A 27,360-nucleotide genomic window follows, 5' to 3' on the forward strand; every position below is an offset into this window, starting at 1 on the left:
ACACACACACACACACACACAGATATATACATATACATAGATGGGAGTCTAGACTTGACTACTTAATATTTTCTCTTCCAAAGCACACAGTTTCAGCAGTTTAACATGTTTCAAGCGCACTTTCAGATTTCAAGCTTCTACAGTTGGTAAGTGCAAGTGATGCCTTAAGATTCAAAACATGGGTATATATGCATCTATCGCCACTCACAGTGAATTGGTAGCAAATAAAAGCACAAGGATTGAAATAAAAATTATATATATCTTATGCAGTTTTGTCAAGCATTATTCGTGACTGCTGGTTTTGAAAGGACAGAAAAACAATACTCATTACATAGCTTTAAAAGCAATATTCAAAATCAATTTGATTGTAATACACAGGACAGCTTCCTTCAGTGGGAGCACAATGCAAACTGTACCCTAACCAGCAGTTCCTCAGCAGCCTTGTTAATCTTCATTAATACCAGAAATCAGCTGTGCACATAACAATACTTAAGGCCATACCTAAGGCAAAATTAAAAACATAGCAAATGTAAGGTAAAAAAGGAATGATCAACACAGGAAACAAAGGCATTAAATAATATTTAAATGACCACATCAATCTCCATATTTAAAAGGATTTTAAAAAACCTAATTCGTTACCTAGTACATAAAACCTAATTAGTGTCACTTCAAAGAGAGGGATAACTTTGGTTTGAATATACTGCCATTGCCCAGACAGCGGTCTTCATATTTTTGACACTTGTGAGCCACCATCATTTCCAAACTAGCATTCAGAGCTGCCCAAAACTGGTGTATACAGGACTTTGGTCCCCACAAAGATGAAAGCCATTTCAAGCTATTGGCTTGTAGTGGTCTGAGGTGGTCATTTCCAAGGCTACACTGTTTCAGTAGAAAATGGCAATTAGGGCTAGATCTATGAGAAAACTAAAACCCAAGGAAAATGTTTGGTAGGATGACATATTCTCTAAATCTACCTTGTAAAAAGGCACAGTTACTTTATGTATGCTTGATATGTCCAACTAAAGACCCTGGTGTAATATTTGGCCTAATTGTTGACTATTTCCAGAAATAATGAAGTTAATACCAAACATCATACACAGATATTCAAGGTACATGATATCTCTAAACTCACAATATTTCATTAATCAGCCTACAAAGCCCTTTAAAGAATACAGTTCTCAGTGATTAGTTATAATTTAGTTAGTACATTTACAACAATTAAATTGTTGTAACATAAAATACAGTTACAGTGATCAAGAACCCATTACACAATGCACTGGGCTAGTGACCTACCATAAATGTCCTGCCAACATGTTGTGAAATTGGTTGTACAATGTTTAACATTGCTCTTCTTTTTTATACTAGAAAATGCACATGGCAGTTTTACCTTCAACATATGAGACTGATGAGCCTATTCATGAATAACTGAGCTCAAGTTATACTTGCGTAAACTGTATTTGCCTCCTCTTCATCATCCGTGGTCCTGTCCACCCTATACATTTTGACAAGAAAATGACAAAAATGCAAAAGCAAAAAATGTACAATTTAAAAGGAAACATAGAGAGAGGAGCTGGGGAATGGTAGTTACAAAGGCCTCGTTGTGTGCAGTGTTGTGACGTAATCTTTATGAGCAGATCAATTAGCTGGCCTCCTCTGTCAAATCGTACCTGAAAATCAGAGAGAACATGAGAATTTAAATGGTAAAACTGAAACATGTACTATGGATACACTGAGGAGTTTTTATATGAAAAATATATAGGAAACGACATACTTTGCATTTTAGTACTATGTATAAAGCTGCAAGTGCACAATGATGGAGTCTCAGGATCTTGTCTTAAACTTGGTCTGTGTATGTCTGATAATTCATGGTTTCGGTTTTGGTGTTGAAAATTCTATGGGATTTTTGGTTTGTTCTTGATCTCTGAAAATGTATCTAGCCATAGCAGTCTGGTCTTTATCTTGCCTTCAGGCAATGGTCATGGTTTTGGTCTTATTTAGAGACCTCATGGTTGTGTCAGGGTTGGAGCCTCTAACATAGTCATTTCAGGCCTCATCAATGCACCTCTATGCTCATATATCCCTGCTGAACATCCTCAAACTCTACGTACCACTGTGTAACCCCAGAGCTGAGATCAAGCTGGGCCAGGTCTATTTGTACCTAAAAAGACAACACCACAGAGACAATATCTCATAGACCTGTAATGGATTTACTGACAGGAAACAAAGACAGTCAAGTTTAGCTTGCACACACACAGACATGCTATCCTAGAGGGTTGCTGTGGAGACAAGCAATAATAATAATCAGCATCATAATCTTAATTTATCTGTCAGACTTACAAGGCTAATAAGGCATGATCTATGAACTGTATTACACATAAGATCATTAACGTGTACATATAAAGTAGAATTAGACCAAGAAGAGAGAAGTAACAATCAAGAATCAAGATGAAGATAATGAGTCAAAATACAGTGCCGAACATCCTTAAGAGCAACGTACTTGCATGGTGGCTCATAAGCTTGAAACAGAGATGGCAGATATTTTACCTGTAAACTGATCACTGCCCTCATGCTGTTTTTGTTTGCTACACTTGACTGGCACTGATTATCCAGTTCATGTTTCAGCTCACTGCATAATCTCCACCCACCAGCAGGTCTTTCCCTCTCTCTCACTCCTGCCTCGTTGTGTCAGCTTCTTTTTATTCAAGTCACATTAGGAAATTTAAAGAAGACAAGAAGTTCAGGACTGAACTTAGAAGGAATCAAGACTGATTTAGTCATTACTTTTAACTCAAAGAGGTTAATCACCCTATAATTGCTTATCGAGTGAGCTTTGAGCATGAAGCGGGACAAAGTCTGGTGAAAAAACTCAGCTCAGAAAATGTGTAGACTTTCATGAATATTTAAACTGCAGGGAGTGTATGTATGGACCACCCTTTGCATCTTCTACATTCCCTGGATACAGGCACAGAGAGGGAAGAGTAAATTGTGCACACAGGTGAATGAACTGTGTATAAGGACAAATGCTGTACAACTTCATAACATAATGACATAAAAACACAAACACTACATTAAGAAACAAACAGTTAAGAGAAAGAGTACCAGCTGCCAATGGTATGGATTATTCAGATTATTAATTACTTGGTTGTTAATAAAATATGGAGGAATGATCTTTTTAAAGGTAGAATGCATCTGTTTTAAGCCTGTCCTGACTTTCACCATAGTGAAATACCCATAGAAACTAACAGTGATAGGTGATCTAAAACAATACACTTCAACGGGAAACAGAGAAAGAGAAGAGCTGGGGAGTGGGCCTACTGCTCGGAGAGGCATATTAGTAGGGGCTGACCTTCCCAATGAGCTCCCTCTCACGGCTCATGAAGGACACACTGTTCTTGACGGACAAATCAAGCCGTCTGTGCCTTGCCTCCTCCAGGGAGAGGTCGAAATCAAACCTGCAGGGGAACAGGGAGAGGGGGCCAGAGTAAAAGAATCACTGATACAAACGTGCACATTACTTGTGCATAATAACCACCTAGACATGCAAAGACATGATTTGAGTGCTTCACTGGATGGTACAACAGCAGTGTCTCAACTGGTACTCGAACCCGCAACCTTCTGGAAGGTTCATCTCTGAACGTCTCACCTGCCCCATCTCTCCCTCACAGGCCTCATGTCTTCCTCTGTCCCTGCTCCACTAACCTCTCATTGAACTCAGGGTTTAGTTCTCTCTTCTTGACGCTTGTCTTCCTCTTGGTAGTCCTGTTCTTGTCGGGTAGCAGAATGAAGGAGACATAGGGGTCCGAGCCATCCTTGGTACAGGCTATCAGATGCCTATACAGACACAGATATTCTATTTACTGAACAGATATTCAGCTGTGCAAACCCTCACTCCTCTGCACTTCAGCATCTAGTTTCTGGTTTATAACAGGAAGTTCTGGTGCCATCTTTGGCATGATGGACATGTCCCGCATGAATATTCACAACAAGCCAGAAAATCAGACTTGTACCACAAAGGCTGGTAGATAGAGTTTTCAATTTTAATCTACAAACAGGAGTTTAAAATACATCAGAATAGAACAGAAAAACTGAATGTGAAATATTGCTTAAATGAAATTTTCCTTCAGCTCACGGACTTACAGAATAAAAAGACATGAAAATATAACAATGTCCTATAGATAAATAAATAAATAAATAAATAAATAAATAAATAAATAAATAAATAACACACATTATACAACCCCCAAACAGCATTTGTTCACACTGACAATTACACTAACCGGATAGATAACTACAAGGAATGAACTAGCTGCTAATGAAACATACAAACTCACAGACCTGCAGGCGTGAACGAGGACCACCAGCCTGTTCTCCTCAGTGGAGTAGGAGAGAGACAGTTTCACCTGGCCCTGATCACTGCGCCCCTGATCCCCACCTCTGAACAGGCACAGGCACACACACACACACACACACACACACAAACAGTATCCTGTCAGTCACAGAGACCTATTCAAATGTCAGGCAGGGGAATGCAAGTTTGGCTTGCATCATAATAACATTTAGCTTTAAAAATGGTATGAACATTTCAGATGTGATAAAAAACAAAGTTTGATAGAATCCTGCAAGCTGACAAAACAACATGATCCATGACAATAACATTACGAATGGGTATGTAAAATTATGCTTTATGCTTGTGAGACTCAATATAAAAGGTTTATAAAATCATATAGAGCATTGTACAAAATAAATATTAAAATATGTATAAATGCAAATATGATAGGTAAGTTTAAAGGGAGCTTCATATAAGGCAATGTACCAGTTTTCAATTCTGTAAATGGCCATAAATATAATAATTATGTTACTGTTCTTAATATTTAACTGTTTCAAAAAACCATAGCTGCATAATTATTAGAATGATGCAATTCAGACCCTTTGCAGAATTGGTTACTGGTGTGTGCAGTTATCTTAATGATATTTCATAAGTTTTCTCAGAAAACATCATGTTTGAGTAGCTTCATTGACCTTAAACAGCTGTTCAGTAAGTATTGGTATGGCCAAAAGCTTGAACAGTTGAATACAATAGCAATCCAAGTATTACTGACCTTTTTATTAGAATCACCAACAGAATACATGGAAATCACTAATTACAATGAAATAGCAACCTTAAATTTACTTTAAGGCAACTGCTTGTCTTGTTCTCAATGGCATACTTAAATGTTGCAATTGTTATAACTAAATTTTGTTCAGTTATGACAAATGTGACATAACTAAACAACAGGGTAACTAAATAGCATAACTAAACAAAAGAAAATAATAGCAGGTTGAGTGGTCATCCCTCTTCCTTCATGGGTTAGGTGCCTGTGCTGTCAGGTAGTGGTATATAATTGTCTCCATGTCTGAGAGAAAATGAGCAGCTGGAGTATCAGTGTCTGCAGTGAGCTGTTCACTGTGACCCACCCATGGGGAGGCACTGCCCTGTGTCTGAGCTCCTGGTTGGCTGAAGTGGCTGCCTCTTTGCTGGGGATGATGGCCTCTACCTCCTCGACATCTGGAGCAGACATGGCAGGGGCCAGGGCTCTGGCAGTCTCTCCTGGATCCTTGCCACACGCAGCCAACTTTGAGTCCAAAATCTGCAGAGCACAAAACTCTCAGATGCAGTCCTCACAGCTGAAACAGAACACACTCAGACACACAAAACACAACCAAAACTGAACTTATTCACAGAACACAGAGACACAATGACACACAGAACAAGAACACTGACAGCCTGACAGCTGAAACAACACATTTCAACACACAAAACACACCCAGTTAAAAAAAGTTATAACACCCCCAACATATTTTTTCTCAGTTAATACAAAACACTAAGCAACATTAACACTCAGCTAAAACCAAACACCCCACAGACTCATGTGATGCAAGTATGCACCCGTATGTGCATCAGTGAGCCTAACAAACCTTAAGCACAGAGTAGCACCAAACAAGAACTGGATGTAAGCACAATGGCAATGGAGCATCAGGCAGTGCATGCAATGCAGAACGTCACATGACCACTGAGCTCCATCGCTGTGTGTCTAACCATGAGTGTTGCTCTCAGCAGGATCTGGCTCTCTGGCAGGGCTCCATCCAGCGTCAGCCAGCGATCCAGCACCAGGCCCGGCTCCACAAGCAGCTCCCTGAGCAGCAGCACCACAGAGCCCAGGGCCATGCCCCAGCTGTGAGAGAGCTGGGGAGAGAAGACCCACGTTGAGCCAATCAGCCTGTTACCACTGTTAATCATGGTCTCTGAAGGCAGGCCAAATTTGAGACTTTGCATTTAAAAATGAATCAGGCTTTGCACAGCAAAGGATCCCCTTTTAAGTAATCCTCCCGCTAAAGAGCTTTAAAACAAAACACTTCTTAACGCATGGGAATTACAGTGTGGTACTAAAAATAACACACAGGCCGTGGGTTCTCTCACCTTCACAATGAGCGTATCTTGCTTAGGGTCACAAACCAGGAAGTGAAAGGACTCATCCCACTGAGGAGAAGTGGAGCGATCGCAAACCTTGAAAAGAAAGGTACCCATTCCCCTCATGATTATCATCCTCAATGACGAAAATCCAGTTTAATGTATTATTATAAATTATACACTAATGGTTTCTATCAAAGGTGTCTAAGTTGACTCTCTCATCAAAGAAAAAGCACTGCCTCCAGTACATTAATGTGAGTTGTATCTTGTACCGGCACAAGCGAAAGTCTCCAGGGAGACAACAGTGGGTGTGTCTCACCTTGGTTCTGTAAGAGGTGCCTCTGAGGGAAAGCTCCACCCCCGCTTTGGGTTCCTTCCCACTCTTTTTCAGCTGCCAATGTAAAAAATTGTCTGCCAGTTCAGTTAACATCACCTGCAACTACAACAACTGACTGTGTGCACCTGTTTTAATAAGAGACAGCACAGCAATAACATGCTACGTACAGTCAAATACACGACTACAGAAACAGAAGTGTAAAGTAAAGTATAATGAGCTGCGTATAATGAGCTCCCCTCTTGGCCAGCTTTCTCTTGTAAAAGAGAATGTATAGCTCAGTGGGACTACCTGGTAAAATAAAGGTTAAATAAAAAAGTTAAAAAGTAGCACCAGAGACGGCAGAGGAAATGCGGACTCACAGGTAGGCCATGCGCCCGCTCCACGTAGATGAACAGCACTGCAGCGGAGGGCACCACCTTGTTCTGATAGGACTGCTGGGACTGGAACTGCAGGACCTGGAGCAGCAGGAAGTTCCCATCACACAAACAGCAACACACAAGCCACAACACAAACCAATCAGGTCAACTACTGCACTACAGATGGAAGGAACAGAGGTCAGTCTACAACAGGTTTCAAATCACTACGCCCCCTTTCACGTAGCTTAGCTCACCATCCTAAAGGCCCCCGTTTTCTTTTTCTGCCTCTGGGGGTGACATCATTCTGTAGCAGACATGTTCTCTCACACTACTCAGCTTCACTACACAAAAACACTAAGAATGGGCAGCGGGAACAACAGCTGGCAGTGTGGAGTAGTGGTTACAGGAAACGGGATCGTAATCAGTAAATTGTGGGTTTGCGTCCTGGGCTTAAATCCTGCTGGTAGCCCATTGAGCAAGGTACATCACTTAAATTGTTTCAGTAAACCATCCTTCTGTACACATGGATGATATTTATACTATTCATTGTAGATGCCAGACCTGACACAGTGCTAGTTGCACTTCAGACGACTGTCAAATAAATAATCCTAGATGGGCTGGGAAGCCTCTTATCATTAAGATATTCTCATGTGAAAAGTAAGCTATGCAATAGAGCACATCCTTTCAGGAAATAAAAAATGTAACTTAGGGATCTGTGCTGACCTGGTCCAGTCTGGCGGGGTCTGACACTCGGGGCAGCCACTCTAGCATTAGGTGAACACGGCCAGACTTCACATCGTTTAGAGTGTACCACTGTAATAGGGCCAAACAGAAAACAGTGTCAATACACACACCATGACAGTTTAAAGATGGCCTATCACACAGCAAACACCACCAATACACACAGTTCCATACCTGCAAAAGGCTGAACTGCACAAAAATTAGTCATTATCCGACTTCATTTTTTAAAAATAATTTAACTGAAATAAATAACAATTAAAGGGATATTTCCAAGTGACAAAAAGCATAGAATACAAAGAGTAACTATGAAAGGGATTACATCATAGCATGGTATTGTGGGAAGGGGAGTCCCCCAGGGATCTCTGTTGAGACTTCTGATGTTCATTTTTCATATTAATGATCTTTATAACGAAATTAATAGCTGAATAAATTAAGTTTGTTTAGGGGTAACAGTTTGCAAACAGTTTAGATATAAAATAAAAGAGACAAATAGTAGATAATAGATAAATAGATACTAAAATAATTCCAGAAGATTTTGATAGAGTCTGGAATTAGAAAGACACATGGCAAATTAAAACTAATATTGCCAAATATAAAGTTCTACAAATGACCAATAATAACTAATTCAAGATTATTTATTGGCGCTACTAAGGTACTAAGTATAACATAATGACTTGTAAGACTGATGTGTAACAGTTGACCCAAGCCTATCTTGATCTGTTCAGTGTGGCAAAGTAGTGCCAGGAAAATAGGACGCTGGAATCTATAGCAAAAAGTAGAGAATATAAATCAAAAGGTGGTAAATTAATGTTCTACAATGCATTTGTCAGACCACATTTACTGTATTGTTTCCAGTTATGGGCACTACATTATAAGAAGCAGCTCTTGAAAAGTTACCAACAAGGTCAACAAGACTGGTTCCAGGAAGCAAACATCCCTGTTTTGAAGAGAGGCTTAAGATACCTAATCTCTTTAGTCTCAGCAAACGGAACTCAGGGGGCATTTTACTGAGGTTTTTACATTATTAAAAGGGATTACATAAGATATCAGAGGGCATGAGAGGAATTTAGTTACATTTCTAACTAACACTAGGTGGTGTTATTTCATTCAGAGAGTCACTAACACATGGAATCACTTAATAGGACTCTCAGTAGAAGCAGAAACCAGTGAGCATGACCAGGTTTGACACATTATAGATGGGCTTGGTAAATGGGCTTGGTATGTTAAATATACAACTACCAAAACTACAACAAAATACACACATAACACACACCACCAACAGACAAACTGGCAAATGCAACAGTTACATGGCTAACACAGGGAATATTTCACTGATCTTTCTGCAGTATGTGCATCAGCTGCACTGAATGATTCACCTTAGCAGTCATAAGCACTCACTTAGCACTCATTTTACACTAGACCTTGATGGTGTCTCCCTTGCCTCAAATGCAGCCATCAAAGACCTTGGTGTTGTTATTGATCCTAAACTCTCTTTTGAATCTCATATAACTAACACCTCTAGGACAGCCTTCTTTCATTTGAGAAATATAGCCAAAATCAGGAAAATTGTATCATTCAAAGATGCTGAAAAGCTAATCCATGCCTTTGTAACATCCAGATTAGACTACTGTAATGCCCTCTTGTCAGGATGTGCAAATGTCTCACTAAAACCCCTTCAGCTGGAACAAAATGCAGCTGCTCGTATCTTAACTAGAACTAAACGCTTTGAGCACATTACCCCAGTTCTAGCTTCTCTCCATTGGCTACCCATTAAATACCTGATCAATTTTAAAATACTCTTACTCACATTTAAGGCTTTAAATGGGCTTGCCCCTCCCCACCTTAAGGACCTTCTTCACCCATATCTTCCGCAGAGAGCCCTTCGTTCCCAAAATGCTGGGCTTCTCTTTGTTCCAAGAATGGGCAAAAATACTATAGGTGGTAAAGCCTTTTCTTATCAAGCCCCTCTCCTGTGGAACAGCTTACCCACCGAGGTTCGGGGAGCAGACTCTCTCTCCACCTTCAAGTCTAGGCTCAAACCATATCTATATATTAAATCCTTCAGCTGAGGGACATGGCCTGGTGCTGGCATGGATCATAGTCGCTGGTGGACTAAGTGGTCATTGGCCGTGATCTGGTGTTGACTGTCTTAGGGTCGCCCTCATGATTATGCTGGTCCCTTGCCTCATATCCCCTAGGTATGCTGCCATAATGTTAGCCTGCCAGGGTTTTTTTCCTTGTTGCACACTGGCATCTTTTTCCCTGCCCCTCCTCTCCTGCCTCTCTGCTGTACATTCCTGCCACTCTTATCATCCACTAACCTATGTTCTTCCCCACCTGGCTCTGGGTTCCTGCCTGGAGCTGTAACTCAAGCACCACTTCGGGACCCCCAGCTCAGCTTCCTCGCCGTCATTTCTGTGGAGCCCTCCATGTATCAAGAACTGGACCCTTGAGGACTACATGCCATGAATATTCTGCTGTATAACTTTTAAGATCTAAGATTTACAAGACTCATTGTGTCTTGTGCACCTACATTGCTGTGTCCTACTACCTACATGTTTCATCATTCTTAAGTACTCTTAAGAACTTCATAGGAAATTCTTTACTACTCTATTTGTCCACCCAGTACCAGCCAGAAGCAGATGGGCTCCCCCTCTGACCCTGCTCAAGGTTTCTTCCTAGTTGTCTGAGTTTTTCCTTGCCACTGTCACCTTTGGCTTGCTCTGAGGGGTTATCAGGCCTGGAATACCGACATAAAGCTGCTTTGTGACAACTCATGTTGTAAAAAGCGCTATATAAATAAATTGAATTGAACTGAATTGAATTGAATTGAAATAAGATCAGTATATCCACACAGAACCTGCACTGCCCTTACAAAATCTACAAAAGGCACTCAAACAGACACAAAAGCCACAAAAAGTAATAATTGGCAGAGAATATACTGGGTTAATGTACTGCACCAGGATGCAAGAAATATTTGGATAATTTCTCCCAAAAACCATGCAAACAGACACACAGACAAGCCAAAATTACCTGATCAGTGTACTGGGCGCTGATGATGTCTCTCAGACTAATCTTGAACCTGCAAGTACACAACAGAAACATTTACTCTATATTTTCTGTTTACACTAGGTTATGGTCCACTCCTATACAAATATGTCACCATCACTGTGTCATATACTTGCTTATGATGTGCCTTTGTCGAGGGCCATCTGAATCACACGCACATTCATCCTTCTGGTTAAAAGCTCAGTTGTAACTGATGGGTGTGTGAGGTTTCATGACCCCCAAAATGGGTGGGGCTATCATTTATCATTTATTAGTGACTCACTCATTTGAATCAATCAGCATGTTGTTGTGAACAAAATGGTGTTGACACTGGTTTAGACAGGTCAGTGACTAACAGGCTGCAGCTCCAGTACATGGTTCACACAACCTCACTCTCCATCGTGGCTCAGTACGATAACCACTGTGCCCCATTGACTCCCAAGCCTACTGTCATGTCCTGCCTGCGCTCACCTCCCCAGGAAGTCATCCTGATCCAAGTCCTTATCATACAGCTCAAACTGGATCTCCTGTCCAGGCAGCTGGGTCAGAATCACCTGCGAGAGCACCATCACATCATCATCCTCAAATATGTATGAAAATATATTTTTATATTTATATTGCATATTCCCTTTATACGGTACACCTTATATAAAATGTGTATTTGTATGCAAGAGGTTTTCATACATTCATTTTCCAGGACCTGCTGATAAATGACAGCTCAACACTCAATTCACAGATATTTTGATCAATTTCCTGTTATACTGAGCTACTTTGTAAATGGAATTGTTGGAGCAACAGTTTCTGAGACCAATTTCAAAATATGTTGCATCTGGGTGGACAAACATTTGTGGACACTTTTGGAAGCGAATACCAATGAGGGCACCAATGATATTACACTGGCTGCTTCTACTGTTGTAAATTCAGTTCTTACCTCATACAGTTCGTTCCAGGTGGGGTTGAGGTTCTCCTTGATCACATGACTGCGGAAGGTGAAACCCCCGACCCGTGTCTTGACATAGGGGTCACTCTTCCCCTTCACCATGCCCCCCATGAAGTTGTCCTTGGCGATTAGATTCTGTGCCTCCACCAGGTGAATCCGCAACACCCCCTAGTGGATGGTACACTGTTAGTGCAGACTGACCACACATGCATTTACAAGAGAAAGTGCTTGGACTCTAGCATTCTGCAAAACCATAACTGCTTGTATGACTATTTCAGAAACATATTACATCTTAAAGGTAAGACACATACTGATATGTCTGTATACCACTACCTGTGAGAAGTGTGCAAACAAATGATGTATGCACCTACACACTTGATTTTACCTCAGAAGCAAAACTGGGATCAGGGGATGTCTGCTGGGGTCGTTTGTGAGAGGGACTGGGGGTCACACTGACTCCACCAGCAGTCACATCTACCGTCGCCCCCCCCTCGCTTCCCCCTGGTACAGAGACTGAGGGGGTGGGAGAGACTGGGCTGGTGGGAGGGGCTGTCTTGTCCAACCACAACACCTGAAACACAAGGAAGGAGGAGGCTCGCTCACATTCTTCAGCAGAATCTCTGTGTCATAACAGAGGAATAATGAGACTGAGGATGTGAGAGAGGGAAGACAGTAGAGAGAGGACAGCAGTACAGAGAAGGAAACATACTTGAGGAGAACAAGGAAAGGCAAAACAGTACAGCGTACAGTACAGTACAGTAGGTTTAGTGAAGTCTAGTGAAAGGGAAACTGAGGAATGACATGTTCAGTAGACAGACGACACACAGTCGGGCACTGGCGTGGAGGTATGTGAACCTTACCCTCAGCACGATGTTGATGTAGATGCGGCTGGCCGGCCCAGAGTTGTCCAACTGGAACCATTGGTCCATGGTGAGGTCAGGACTGACCAGGAGACGAGACAGAGGGATGGACAGGCTGCCAAGAGACAGGGCCCGGTCGTCATCCTTCACCTGCCCAACAAAGAGGGAAATGGGAAGAGGAAGGCCAATGTAACATGGACGAAGGAGAGAGAGGAGACTTAAAAAGGAGTCATGTTCTATGGGAGTCAACAAAGAGGGAAAGAAACACAATTGGTGGAAAGGTGAGAGCAGGGGGAAGACAGAGCTGAACTGTCTATTACCAAGACATTTTAGCAGATCCAGTGAAAATAACATTGGGGTCTAACAGTGACCAACAGTGGGGCTGTTCCATGTCAGGACAATGTGGAAAAAACCTTGCGGGCCACAGCATCTGTGGCTGACAGTAACCAGGGTGGGGGTCTGGGCATCTGTCTGTTGAATGTTACCTGAATGTCAATGTCCTGATTGCGAGGATCCTGGATGAAAAAGGTAAAGGCATCCTCCCATTGGGGGTTATTGGTCCCATAGCAGGTCTGAGGTGAACAGGCAAAGAAAGTAAGGGAATCATTATGTTACCTGCATTTCTTCAGTCCTCTGTGTTTCCTTGCCAATAATGTTAGACAGTAATAGAGCATTCTGGTACTGTCTGCAATGGTGAGCCAGATACAGGTCTGTCTTCAGCCAAATGGCTTCATGAATATTCGAAAAGAGCCGGCAAATCTTATTACTTTCATTACACTACATTACATTATGTCATTTAGCAGACGCTCTTACCCAAAGTGACTTCCAAATAAATCTTATCAATGCCTCCCTTACGTCTGGACACGTACCTCAGCCCTTCAAAGTAGCAGTTATCAAGCCTATTCTGAAAAAGCCCAATATTGATCACAATGACCTGTCATACTATAGGCCCATCTCGAACCTTCCATTCCTCTCAAAAATTCTGGAAAAAGCAGTATCAAAGCAACTCTGTGCATTTTTACACTCTAACATTTTGGAAGTTTTTCAGTCCGGATTTAGACCTCACCACAGTATGGAAACCGCTCTCCTGAAAGTGCTCAATGACCTTCTACTCTCCTGTGACAATGGCTGTATCTCTGTTCTTGTGCTACTAGACCTAAGTGCAGCCTTTGATACCATCGATCATTGTATCCTCCTCGACCGCCTCGAAAACCTGGTTGGCATAAGTGGACAGGCCCTGTCTTGGTTTAGGTCTTATCTATCAGAACGATATCAGTTTGTCTCCATTAACAACGAATCTTCCGCTCATTCCAGAGTAAAATATGGTATACCTCAAGGATCTGTGCTTGGGCCTCTGCTCTTCTCGTTATACATGTTGCCTCTTGGCGATATCATCCGTAAACATGACATTAATTTCCACTGTTACGCGGATGACACTCAGTTACACATATCAGTCAAACCCGATGTCCCTCTGAATATATCAAACATGGAGGTTTTTTCCTTGTTGCACACTGGCACCTTTTTCACTGCCCCTCCTCTCCTGCCTCTCTGTTCTACATCCCTGCCATTCTTATCATCCACTAATCACTGTTTTCTGTTTGCTTCCTATCCCTGCTCCGGGCTCCTGTCTGGAGCTGTAGCCCAAGCATCTCATCCTGTTTTCCAGTCCTGCTACCTCGCTGCCCTGCCCATCAAAGCCAACTGCGTTCCAAGAACCGGACATCCTAGGAGACATTCTTATAATCACTCTGCTGTTAATTACTATTGTCTATCAATCTTAAATGTCTTAAAATACATTGTATAACTTGTCTTTAACTCTATCTGCCCAGTGCCGGCCAGAAGCAGATGGGCCTCCCCCTCTGAGCCGGGTTCTGCTCAAGGTTTCTCAAGAGTTTTTCCTTGCCACTGTTGCCTTAGGCTTGCTCTCAGGGGGTCTCAGGCCTGGGAACAATGTAAAGCTGCTTTGTGACAACTTGTGTTGTAAAAAGCACCATACAAATAAAAATGAATTGAATTGAATTGAATTGAAATAAGTGCATCTCTATGTTAAGAGTAGTCATTGAGAAGTATTACAAGAGGTCGGTAAGATAGTGAGTTAAGTGCTAAACTAGTATAGAGTGCCGTTTTTTAATAGAAAATAGGGACAGATGGGATAGATAGAGAAGTAGGTAGAGTAGAGATATAGCTTGAAGAGTTTTCAGCTTTCTCTTGAAGGCACCCAGGGAGTCAGTGTACGAATCTCAACTTTCAGTTTCAACAGTGGCACACACAGACCCTTCTATGTTACCCACACTAGATACTTGCTCTGAGAGCAGTGTAGCTATGGGGGGAGTGAGCAGTAATGGGGACGTGTGTATTTGAATTCTGCATGCTATTAGTTGGCCGGTCAAGAGAGTCTGTGCAGGCTGTGGAATTGTGGGTATAAATGAGTGTCACTGTACTGTGAATGGGTGGAAGATAGACAGCAAGAATTACAAGGTTGTCTGGCTATCCTACATATTTCCACCATTTTCAATGTAATTGAGCAGCCAAAAATTCAATAACATGAAATGAAATGCTGTTTGGGGCTGCTGCCTCCTCTCTGCACTGTGGGTTCAAGGAAAAGAATGAACTGATGGACTATTGTAAAGATGAGAAAGTGAGTCTTCGTAAACCTTCGTAAACCCCCCACCATAACTCACAACAGCTCCATGACTCTCTAGGCTTGGGTACCCTCACTGTCCCATCACTGGTCTACTGGCTTGAAATGGCTGAGCACCCTATGAATCACAGCAAGGTTCTCTTCATTCGAGATTACTGACAGCCTCACCCTGCTCTCTTTCGTGGTGTCCTGCACTGACAGCTGCACCATGGGGCTGGGGTCCTTGTTGCCCTTCTTCAGCTGAAATGACACACGTACACATCTGTCACAAAAGTGCACCGACTGCCAACAAAACACAAACCTGCCTCATCAAGTCTCAGCAACACACACACCTATCACACAACTACATCCACAGCACAGCTCACGCAAGACCCAGAACAGCATATCACAGCACAAGGGGACACAACAAAGAAGAGCACAGATATTGGTAAGGAGGCGCCTATCAGCACAGAGTGCTGCACTGCTGCCGATGAGTATGCTGTGGATGCAATAATGGCAAAAGACACTGTACAGACAGGAAGCAGCTGAGCCTGACAGGAAGTGGGATAAGAAAGGACTGCCGGACTGACTCACTGGTAGCTCTTGAGCACGGTCAAGATAAACTGCCAATATGGCTGCTGAGGGAGGATCTGCCGTCTTACTGGCAATGGCAATATTCTTATTTCTCTGAAGAACCTGAGAGACGGAGAAGGAGGTCACCTGAGTCCCACAAGACTGTTGAATTCATAAAACACACAGGTCATAGCATGAGTCAAAAGGAGGAATGTCATTGCAGTCACTGACCTGGTCAAGCTGGTCAGCACTGGGCATCAAAGAAAGCCATTCCAACCTGAGGTGAACGCGACCGGAGGGAGCATCTGTTAGGTTGAACCACTGAGAAACAGATAGTGGGAGATGGTCTGAATGCACTGTGTGACACACACACAGACACACACAGACAATCCAAACAGGTCACTCAGAGCTCACCTCATCCAAGACCCGTGCCTTCTTTACTAAACCCAGGTCCATCTTGAACCTGATAAGCAGAGGGAGAGAGAGAGAGAGAGTGAAGAAAAGATGGGAGACAAAGCGCAAAGAGGGATATTCCAATGGAGAGGCAAAAGGCGCCTGTCGAGTCTGGGAAAGAGTGACAAGTGTGATGGGTGCCACAGGGGTGGAGACACAGAGACGAGGGTGACAGAGAGTGGTACCTCCCCAGGAAGTCATCCTGGTCGGGGTCTTTGTCAAACACTTCCACCTCCAGCTCCTGTCCAGGCACTTCATGGACTATCACCTGACACACAGATACACAGACAGATGCAACTTAACACACGGACCAACACAGATACCGGTCAACATGGGAGCACCTGGGGAGTGCGTGTGATCCAACGGCAACAGCTCAGGAGGTGGAGACACACACAAAACCTCTGACACACAGTGAGCCTCCTCTCCCTCATCTTCATCTCCTCCCTTCACACTCTTCTTCTTATCTCTCCTGCTGGTCTACAAATGCCCTGGCTTATCCTTATCAAACTGAAGTAATCTGTGCTCTCAAATTAATATAAATCATACGAGGGGGGGGAGTTCAGTACGCAGAAATGCTGTCCAGTTATTGGTAAATAGGTACTAAGAATTTTCTAAGTACCTTAATCTCTCTAAACCTCAACTTCCTGTTTAACTTTCAAGATCTCAAGATCCTGTTTAACCCTATAGACCTCAACTTCCCATTTCAAAATCCGGTTTAAAAGATAAGAAGTACTTAAAGAAAATGTTGCTGCTGCTCACACCTCTATCAGTGCAAAAAATCATGTCCTACTTGCAACAAATCAGCCTATAAGATATGAACACATGAGGACAGCTACATGACATTGACTCCTACCACATTTTGATGTTTTCAGAAAGGCAGAATGTCTTGACATATTCTACTATATTCTGTGAATATATATATATATATATATATATATATATATAATTTAAAATATATTATATATATATATTATTTAAAAAAGACTGAAACTACACAGACCCCTTTAAATTCGGAATGTCATGCTGCTGTTTTGAGGCTGATTTGTACAGACAGATTCCACCCCTCCGTCCATGTTCACCTCGTACATCTCCCTCCACTGTGGGTTGAGGTTGTTGTCGACGTGGTGTGAGGTGAAGGTCTGGGTGCCCACCCGCAGCACAGCATAAGGGTCAGACTTTCCTGCCAGTACCCCCTTAATGTAGTTATCCTTTGGGGCAAGATCCTCTGCCTCTAGGAGGTGGATACGCACAATGCCCTGGAAGAGAGACAGTGATAACAAGAGAGATGGGGAGAAGGAGGGACAGAGGAGAGAGTGAGTTAGGATTGAGGATGAAAGAAAGAAAAAGAGGGAGAGGGAAGGACGATGAAGAGGGAGAGGGAGAAAGAGACATGAGATGTAAAGAGAGCGAGAAAAAGCAGGAGAGAGAAGAAAGTCGTGGAACAAAGTGAGAGAGATTTGGTGAAATGGAAGGAGGTGAAAGATTTGGGAAGAGAAAGAGTGTGTGGGGAGGGGAACATGAGCTGAATGCACTGAGCCTAGGATAGTCCATTATGTCTCAGTTTATGTGTCTGTCTCTCTGCATGTGATAGTGTCTGAGCACTGGAAGGCACTCAGCCAGAGTATTGTAAGTCTTTCTGCCGTCCTGTGTGCTCCAGGGTCGGTGTGTATCGAATATGTCAGTGTTATCCAAACCTCTCCTGGAGGACCCCTTGTCCTGCATGTTTTAGATCTCCCCCTTCACCAACACAGCTGATTCAAATGATCAACTTGTTATGAACTCCTGAGGCTGCTTAATAACAAACTGATCATTTGAATCAGCTGTGTTGGAGCAGGGAGAGATCTAAAACATGCAAGACAAGAGGTCCTCCAGGTGAGGTCTGAGAAACGCTGGAATACATTACCCTTGGGAGGGGGGAGCGCAGCTGCGCAACGTGGAGGTCGGCCACCAGGGGGACAGTCAGGCGGTTGGGCAGCACCAGGAAGGACGCGATAGCGTCCATTATCATTGTGTCCGACATTGTGCTGTGAATGACAGCGTGAGGTGCATTTTAAAAACCTGACTAGAGTTCACACGCACGGCCACATGCACGCACACACACAAACATTGTATTACTGTTGACCACCCACACTGCACAAATCTGAGGGGTTTATCAGAAAACACAGTCATTGCATATACCTGAAGGCAGCAGAAATGATAGATCTCACTCACTTAAGTCCAGGAATGTCTAGCAGGTTGGTCAGTCCTGTCCAGTTGATGTCCAGTTTCTGTGTGTGGAGTGGGGGAGGCAGGGTGGGGGGTCAAAAAGAGGTGGATAAGCAGACTGAATAGAAGGCATAGGGGGACTGATGGGAAAGTAGTGCCATTAACACCCACTCACTGGTCTGCGAATGAAGAACATGGTGATAGCGCCCACTAGGGGAACGTCTCCAATCAGCGGCTCCAAGATCACCCTCAACTTCCCGTGCAGCTGAGGGACAGTGTGAGAGAGAGAGAGAGAGAGAGAGTTTGAATTTTACCACATCTCGCCAACTAATAGGCTAATTCTCTTCAAAAACACGACATAGATCTGTTTTTTATGAAGTTATTATTATATTATATTATTATAACCATTCATACCATAGTTCAAATAAATAAAACAAACAAAAAAGAAATAAATATACTTATTTATAAATAAGTAAGAGTAAGAAAAAGCAAGAAAAAACAAATGAACACAGAAAGGACCACAAATAAAAACCCCAAAAAAGAGAAACCACCCCAAACCACCCAAAAAGACACCAACGAACAAAACAGGCAAGAGCACTGATAAACACAAAGGATCAGAATATCAGCTTTAGCATGCCACTTCCAGGTCACCAGCCTCATTTGCATTACAAAGTACACTATTTAGTTCCCACTTGTTACAGGACACAAATTATTTGTTTTATGGAACACATACAGTATGTACTCCAGTTTCACCTGAGACATGACCATGGATTTTATAACTGCTACACAGTCAATGGTCCCCTTCTGCTCTCCATGATGGAAGGATCTTAATATCTACACCCAGAAAGGATCTCCAGCCCCCCTTGTTTGCTCCCCAAAAAGACACTGAACATTGTCTTCTGCCAGCCATTTCAAAAGGTATATCCCTCATTTTGAAAAACTCTCTCCTTCTGAGTCCCTGTCTGAGTCCAATGGATTTATGGTTGGGCACAGGAGAACAGTGTAACCTTCTAAAAAAAAAAAGAACAGTTTAACTCCTGTTTAACCTTCCTGGCAAAAAGGCACCCAATCTGGTCAGCCACTTCCCCCTCGCTACTTCATTTAAATTCCGACAGGGGAAAGAGAGAGACAGAGAGGCCGAGACAGAAGATCCACCCTGACATTCAGGCCATGTGAGCTGCATACTGTTCCTCTCCTGCTCTCTCTGATTCTTACCTGAATGCCCTTCACCCCGGCTTTGCAGAAGTACTTTTTCACCTCCACGTTGATTTCCACATCACCCGCATAGCTACAAGATAAACAAGGGGAGACGAACCAAATGACTGCGGAATTACTGAGGGGTCTTACCACTGCCATACTTTGACCAATGGTTTTGTATTACGTTCTTGTATTATTGATTAATTTAAGGAGTAGACAGACAGAGAGACAGAGAGAAAGGGGGGAGAGAGATAGAGAGAGAGTGTGAGAGAGCGAGAGAAAGAGAGAGAGAGACAAAGACAAGAGGCAAGAGATTGACCTACCTAATGTACAGGTCCAGTAAGACCTGTCTTTTGTCATGCTCTGTATAGGCCTTTACTCCCACTACCTTCATAGCCTGGTCACACAAAGCACACACACAACATACAATCACACATACATGTACAAAAAACAAAGACAAAAGGTGGGGCGTGTGGGCATGACCATAAACGCACACACTGTCCACGTCTCAGCTGTGCTTTGAAGTCCATCTATACAGCAACACTTTACAGTAAACATGCATATCTGCGCAGCGAAGTGCTGTCTCAGAGTAGTGTGGCTGCAGGGTTGGGGTGTGTCTCGGCATGGCTGGCTACCTTGTCCCCGAGGTTGACCTTGGTGAAGCTGAGAGTCTGCAAGTGGGTGCTGGAGGCGCGGATGGAGGGGGCGATGGACTCCACCAGCAGCTTCTCCAAATATTGGCCCACAAATGGCCAGGCCTGCTGCAGAATCTGCAAAGGAAAGCGAGGGTGAGAGAGGACCCAGCGGAACTACGGAGACACATGGTCCGCATGCTCACTCTCCCAAAAAACTCCTGCTGAAACAGAAATAGTGTCTGTCACTGAGTGACTCGACTCAATCAAACTCACTTTGCTCTCCTGGCATGACAAAGCATATATACAGCTAAGAAAAAGAGTAGTGACAATTAATACTGAGAGAATGGGAAACAACATAATAGTTTAATAAATAAATCATTTAAAAATGGAATAGAAATGGTAAACTATGAGATAATCAAAATAAACATGTACAAAACTCCATACTATACAGAAACTATAACATAAATAACAACTATAACATCTATAACAACTCAAAAAAAAAACATCAGATAAATTAAACCAACACCAAGACAGGCAGAGTTAAGTATCATTACACAACAGGATGACAAACTGTCAAACTGACAGTAAAAAAAGTATGTTTATACTTCTAAGATTAAATATGAAAGAGGAAGTTCACACTCGTATCTTGCTGCAGGATGTTTCTGTAACTTGAGGTAAGTTATGAAAATGGACGACAGCCTATCAGACTCGGGGTAAATTCTGTTGTTGTGTAGCAACTAAAACGAAGCAATCTCTTGACTGTCCTTGTTGACAGTCCAGCTTCTGCCTCAAGCATAACTGGTTTCCATGGTTTATAATTCTTTTAGTCTGTTCCATAAATGAAGATTGATCCTGCTTTTCATTAAACAAAACTGGATGTTCACATTGAGGTTAAATGGAAGTGCTGGACTGGGTCCTGCATTATACCAGCGGTGCTCTTGTCTGAACAAACGGGCACTTCGACATGATTTAGGCAGGTAGTTCACACAAGGTAAGAACCACATCAGTTACCAGACTTTCAATGTTCTGGAGTTCCCCTTCAAACCCTGTAACTCAGTCAGCTTATACCAGGTATATACCTTATACCATCTTATATCAGGTGAGCTACACATGGGGAGACAGACAATGATGTGTCTTAAGCTAAAAACTTATCTCTGACCTCTATTTCAGCCAAAATTATTCAATGTAAGCCAGTCTGTTAGTTACTATTCAAATTACCGTAATATGAAACATAGAAGTACTGTAATGCTACAACATTACACAAAATGAACTGTCTGTCTGTAAGGAGTCTTCCAGGGGTGGCGTCTGACACCCACAAATCCCTGAGGCATGTTCCATATGCAGCACTTACTATGGTACAGAACCCATTATGGGGGGTGTGAGGGTGGGGGTTAGTCACAACCAGAGTCCCTTTTGAGAAGTGCCATTTGAAGGAGCACAGTGAGATTTATGCACATGAGACTGCAAAAAGAGGCAGGTCTGTGCATGGCAAAACAACACCCTGAGGGGCACAATGATGACTAAGAGCATCGGCTAAATAATAAATAATTCAGCACTGCCTCAGATCCAGCATGATCCTATCTAATGTAATGTTTGCACACACAAAGGTTGAGCTGAGGGCGGCTGTTCACTGGATCCTGCTACAGTAGAAGCTGGGGATGTATGCCACCATTGTCCAGTGTTATATCTGCAAGCTCTCATACATGCAGCCTGAAGTCTTCACTAGCATACTGTAAGTGTATGTGTATGCATTTGATTCCCAGGTGGCGCACCTCTGTTCGTACCCTTGAGAAAGGTACTCAACCTGGCCTGCTGCAGCATACACAGCAGTAAAAATGGATAATGTAAAAAATGTGAGAAATGCATGCTGACCTGGATCCGTGTGTCTCCCAGGCAAATGAATGATAAAACTGAGCTGTTTAATTGTGTGTGCATGTGGAGTCTAGTCAGCCAGACCCTTCCGTTTTCCACCGGAGGGGGTTGAATGAAGAAACATATTGTGCCACTATGGTGAAAAGGCCTCACTGGCTCTGAACTGTGCAACGATTGTTTGACAGGTTTGAATATGTGGTATTGACTGATCCTAAAACCAAGACTTATGCTCAGTGGGCATTGTGCTAATAGAGGCAGCATTTGTGAAAGCTACTTTCTTATTTTTTTCTGTCATCCCTCTGGATGCAGCTAATAAATTACCTTCTGTGATGTTAATTTATCATATGTCTATCAGATTACACTATGTTGTTTTACAGCTAAAACATACTGTCATCATTCAGAAGAGGGGTAGCATGGTGTTTGAATGACTTGTTATCAAGCTCTAACAAGTCATCCTATCTCACAGAATGGAACACTTCCAGTGTCTCATTTCTTGGAATCAAAATTCCTCAAAACTGAAAACACTTTTCCAACTCCAAATCATCTCCACTCCTCAGAACAAGAACATTGAAATAGGGATAAATTACCAATGTTATTTGTAAGCCATGTATGTTAAGTCAAAAATAATATTTTACCCAGATACCTCTCTTCCATGGTGTCGCCCCCCCAATTGCTGTTTTTAGCTCTAATGTCAGGAGAGTATGTCATCTGGATTGCTCTGGTATACTCACTGCTCTATAAATGTATGTACTATATGCATTGTGGTACTAATTGGCCCCTGTATAAAGCTTCATGCTAAAAGTCAACCACAGAAGACAACACATCAATAACACCAATGTACTAACCCAAAGCCTGGCCAGAGCGTCAGAGCGTACTGCATCAGAGCATACTGCAGGGCAGCATGTTGTATTGTCTGGCATGCCCCCAATGCTCTCAGATTCACAAGATCACTGCTGATCCTAGGTCAGCAGGGTGACTCTGCAGTCTGATCATGTGTCAGGAAGCCTGCAGCAGCAGCTTGCGCAAGATCAGCACTGCTGACAGGCTTTTACACAATCTTGGCTTTGTTAGAGATTTTTATTTAATTTCGGCAAAGAGGTAAAGCATTTTTGTTTCAAAGCTGCTCCATGTTAACCAAGGTATCCTCTTTCAAAACTGTGCTATCTCCGCTGTCGGGTGGGGGGGAGGACAGTTGTCGTATGCATGATTTAGGGTGGTCCCTTGGTCGCGTCCCGCCTCTGTCCTCTGAGCGGGGAGCAATCACAGCTAATGGACAGGGTGGCACAGTGCCAGGTACCACATCTCCTCTCTGCCCTAGCTGAATATATCACAGAGTCAGTGGCAGTGGGGACACAGCAGAGGAGACATCCACCACAACAGCCACGCCCACTCCATCCACTCACACCGCGAGTGCACGTGTGCCTGTGTATATGTGTGTGTTCGTGCCTTTTCCCCTCTTACCTTGTTCAGCCACTCAACCTTCTCCACATCTGGGAAATTAACCTGCCGAAAAAGATAATGGGCCATATAAGGAGTCATACTGATGGACAGACACATAGCAGGATGGTCAGATGGTCCGTGGATGGACACAAGGAGAGAGACAAGGAGAGAGGGTGGTTCTCACACCTGCACTAGGGCTGGGACAGTGTGTAAGGAGGCTATATGCTGTAGGTATTTAATTGTGTTTAACTGTTTTAACTGTAACACATCAGCAACTTCTTCCTTCTACAAAAACAGCCTCATATCATAAGGCAGGAGGCCCAGAGTCACAAGGGTAACAGAGTTTTGTTGAAACACCACACCAATCAAGATACCATGTGTGATTTCCTGCTTCTACACTGCACTCTTGTATGTGTGAGTGTGTGTGTGTTGTGGTTAATTTGCGAAACCATCATCCAAACAAGCTGTTAAAGAAATTCTGTAAAACTCTGTAAAACACTTTGTCTCCTCTATATGTGGATCTGGTTATCCATCCCTCAGAGTGTGTGTATGTATATGTATACTTGTGGATACTGTTGTCACCACCAGGTTTCTACACATATCAAACAATGATCTTAAAAATAATTTCACAAGCTAAACAGGAAGTGGATGGTAAAAAAACACCTGCAGCCCTCGCCCCGTACACAAAATACTCTCAATGTAAACTACAACTCCCAGTTTCCATTCTCACTACGGCTCCTTCCCCAGACCATCCTCCTCTCAGCACCCTCTCTCTCTTTCCCCCTGCTTTGATCTCTGCTCCATGGTCGGCTGCACGCTAAAACCATTCCTTTAATTTTGCCTTCATTGCTCTGACATCCCCCTCAACTCTGACTCAGTCCCCAGTGAGCAGACAACAAGAATTGCCTAATATAGCCAAGGTTGGACAGGCGGAAGAATGCAGTAGAGAGCTAGCCCTGGGGGGGGGGGGGGGGGGGGCTGTAAAGAGAGGGGAGGGTAAACAAAACCAAAGAGAGAAGAAAAGCAATGAAAACTAGCCACTGAAAGATGAGTTCAAGACAGGGTACAGACAATTTTGGAGGAAGTACCCAAATGAAAGAAAAGGTCAGGGAGGGTCCGGTTACTCCTGGTTGGTCAGAACATTTCACTCATTATCATTACTCTCATAACTGACTCAGACATTGTGTTACTAGATCACAGCAATGCAGATTTTGAATTGCAAAACAAACAAAAGTTAATCATACAATGAATGACTCCTTAGGAAAATATCCATAATGGCAACATTTCACTTTGAAAAGCCTGCATTTTCTTTATGTTAATGTGTGTATATACAGTTTTCAACACAAAACACATGACGTATCAGAATGTATATGCCTATATTTAATCATTTTTTATTCATTTTTAAAATGTTATACCTGAATCTCAAAGCAATTAGTGTTTTGATAATATGAATGTGTTATTATTATTATTGTTGTCGTTATTATTACGGAGATTACATTGCTGAATTTGACATTCAGTGGCGGCCTCTCTGCTCTGCTGTGGATAGCTACTGTACTGAAAGATAACTTAAGAGTGACCCAGTCCGTAGCTCTAAAATTCCGCTTTTTTAGCTGATATGGTTACAAATGTATCTGTGGTCAGACATATAGTTGCTAAAACCGTATCACTGTTGACGAAATGCTTCTGCCAAATCGGACTGGTACTTCGCTTCCCTTTACAGATGTGATACAGCTGTGCGATCAGGACGTTCGCAGAATACATACTTCGCTAACTAGTCACAGCCTACACGTGCATGTGTGTACCTAGATTCATACATTAAGAGTTTAAGTAAAGTCGAGATACACCATTTTCCTCCTCTTACCCAGGACGGTAAATCTCGTTTACTTCTGAATATCTTCGTAGTGGTGAAGTCTTGCTCGTTCTCCAGTAGGTACATGGCGGACTGCAGTCTTGCCGTCTTCCCATTTCGACTTTGTTTCCATCCCATGTAAATAATTAGACCGAAGATCACCAGGCTGATGCTGAAACCGAAGTAGCCCGCAAGGTAAACCGGCAGCAGTGCTCCGAGACACTTCCCGAACGACCATAAGACCGATACTGCGCCCACTCCTGGGGCGCTGGGAGCCTGTGTCTCCTCCAGGTTCGGTGCGCCTTCCCCGTTTAGGGCCGAAGCCGCAGCCTCCGTGCCCCTACCCCTGTCTGGCCCATCATCTCCGGATGGCATTGTAACGTTTTTATGCCTGAAACCGCTACACTATTTTGTACTCAAATTCGTGTTCAGTGTCTTCCGAAATAAAATCAAAAGTTCAGAACCAAAGGCTGCCCTACCCAAACTGTAATTATATACCCTTAAAGGTCTGGTTAAATAAAAAGCGAAAAAGGGTTTCCTTGAACACACTTTTTACAAAAAGCGCACGCGGAGCCAATCGAAACAGTGCCAAAGTTGCGTGACATGCAGGCACTAGCGTCAACTACCTCACTAGCAGTCACAGGCAAAAATGCTTCCACCATAAGAGACGTGTAGGGGCGTGTTTTATACGACACTTTCCTTCCTTTCGGATCTGTTTAACCCTACATTTAATGTGTGCCGTAACGTTACTGGCCAAAAAATACACCCAAAATCTACCATAAGCAGCTGTAGCCTACCGCCATGGCTGGGGTTGCGACAGGAATTCGCACTAGACTAACAGACACATAGCTACCGAGCTAGCAAGTTATGCTCAACGCTTTAACTGGCATCTCCATCAGCCGAGGTCGAATACAAGTGATTGTAAAGATGCGAGCGCCGTGAGGATGTCTGCGTGGATCCTCCAAGTTGGCAGTCGGCTGGAGAACAGTCTGTCCCGTTAGTCCCGTTAGTGAGCGGAGTCCTGTATGTGGAGGGTGGGGCGGTTTCAAGAAATCGAAAGAACCACAAATAGCAAAGTTAGCACTTTGCGCCTGCCAGAGAGAGCCCCGCTACCAGTCAAAAAGAAATCTTGGTAAACGGTAAACAGTACCTCCTTCCTCACAGTACCTGAATCACATGGTGGTATAAATTACTGGAATTCTACCATCAAATTACATTAATTGACAAGCATGGCTATAAGAGCAATGTTTCTCGAAACGTATTTTATCTGCATTTTCACCTGCTGTTGTACGAATTCTCTCAGAATGGACAGATTTGCGCGGAATTTAAGTGACTGCGTGTTTCCAGCATGGCGATTGCTGATCACTGCAGTCATAGTTCATTGCCAAGATGATCAGCTCCCCAGCGAGCAACGATAAGTAGGAGACGCGCTACCTGTCACATAGGGCTACTCGTTCGACATTTTTCGTCTTTCTATGAATGTTTTCCCTCAAAACAAAGCTCTATTTTGTATATAGTTCGTCATATTTATACTTGGTAGTATATTCTGTTTTATCGGCCAAACTGATTTTCAACATTGAGAGGTTCATTGAAATTTAAATTTTCGTCCTATGCATTCTTTGACGGTGTATGTTTCCTGTAACGTTGTTGGTGGTTACACCTGACACGTAGTTACGGACAGCTGGGGGATCGGGGATTAGGGTGTTTGACCCAGATTACTAATCTGTACTCCTTTAGTTTTTCAAAGGCACAGAACAAGCACCCAAACCCACGACAAACACTTTTG

General features: G+C 42.9%; 1 protein-coding gene across 1 annotated transcript; it reads right to left on the reverse strand.

Moving 5' to 3' along the window:
- esyt1a (extended synaptotagmin-like protein 1a) lies at nt 1–26,838 on the reverse strand. The gene is made up of 31 exons (XM_036532594.1): nt 25,587–26,838; nt 23,747–23,788; nt 20,414–20,548; nt 20,102–20,175; nt 19,797–19,869; nt 18,757–18,846; nt 18,588–18,643; nt 18,280–18,400; nt 17,456–17,632; nt 16,562–16,644; nt 16,338–16,386; nt 16,155–16,244; nt 15,945–16,046; nt 15,540–15,611; nt 13,216–13,302; nt 12,731–12,880; nt 12,256–12,441; nt 11,862–12,038; nt 11,402–11,484; nt 10,916–10,964; nt 7,865–7,954; nt 7,145–7,240; nt 6,768–6,839; nt 6,458–6,544; nt 6,077–6,223; nt 5,455–5,627; nt 4,336–4,434; nt 3,700–3,831; nt 3,347–3,452; nt 2,109–2,158; nt 1–1,667 (listed from the first exon to the last, which is right to left on the reverse strand). The coding sequence occupies exons 1-31, from the start codon at nt 25,947–25,949 to the stop codon at nt 1,640–1,642; spliced, it is 3,339 nt and encodes a 1,112-aa protein (XP_036388487.1). The 5' UTR covers nt 25,950–26,838; the 3' UTR covers nt 1–1,639.
- Nucleotides 26,839–27,360: the final 522 nt, after the last annotated feature.

The sequence above is a fragment of the Megalops cyprinoides genome, chromosome 7 (assembly GCF_013368585.1).
Source record: "Megalops cyprinoides isolate fMegCyp1 chromosome 7, fMegCyp1.pri, whole genome shotgun sequence".
Taxonomy (NCBI): Eukaryota; Metazoa; Chordata; class Actinopteri; order Elopiformes; family Megalopidae; genus Megalops; species Megalops cyprinoides.

What these genes read in the sequence shown, in the direction of transcription:
- esyt1a (XM_036532594.1), bottom strand. Translation starts at nt 25,949, where the DNA reads ATGCCATCCGGAGATGATGGGCCAGACAGGGGTAGGGGCACGGAGGCT. An exon ending in CTAGACATTCCTGGACTTAA is followed by an intron (nt 18,401 to 18,587) that starts GTGAGTGAGATC and finishes TGTCATTCACAG; the next exon opens with CACAATGTCGGACACAATGA. An exon ending in CAGGATGACTTCCTGGGGAG is followed by an intron (nt 16,387 to 16,561) that starts GTACCACTCTCT and finishes TCTGCTTATCAG; the next exon opens with GTTCAAGATGGACCTGGGTT.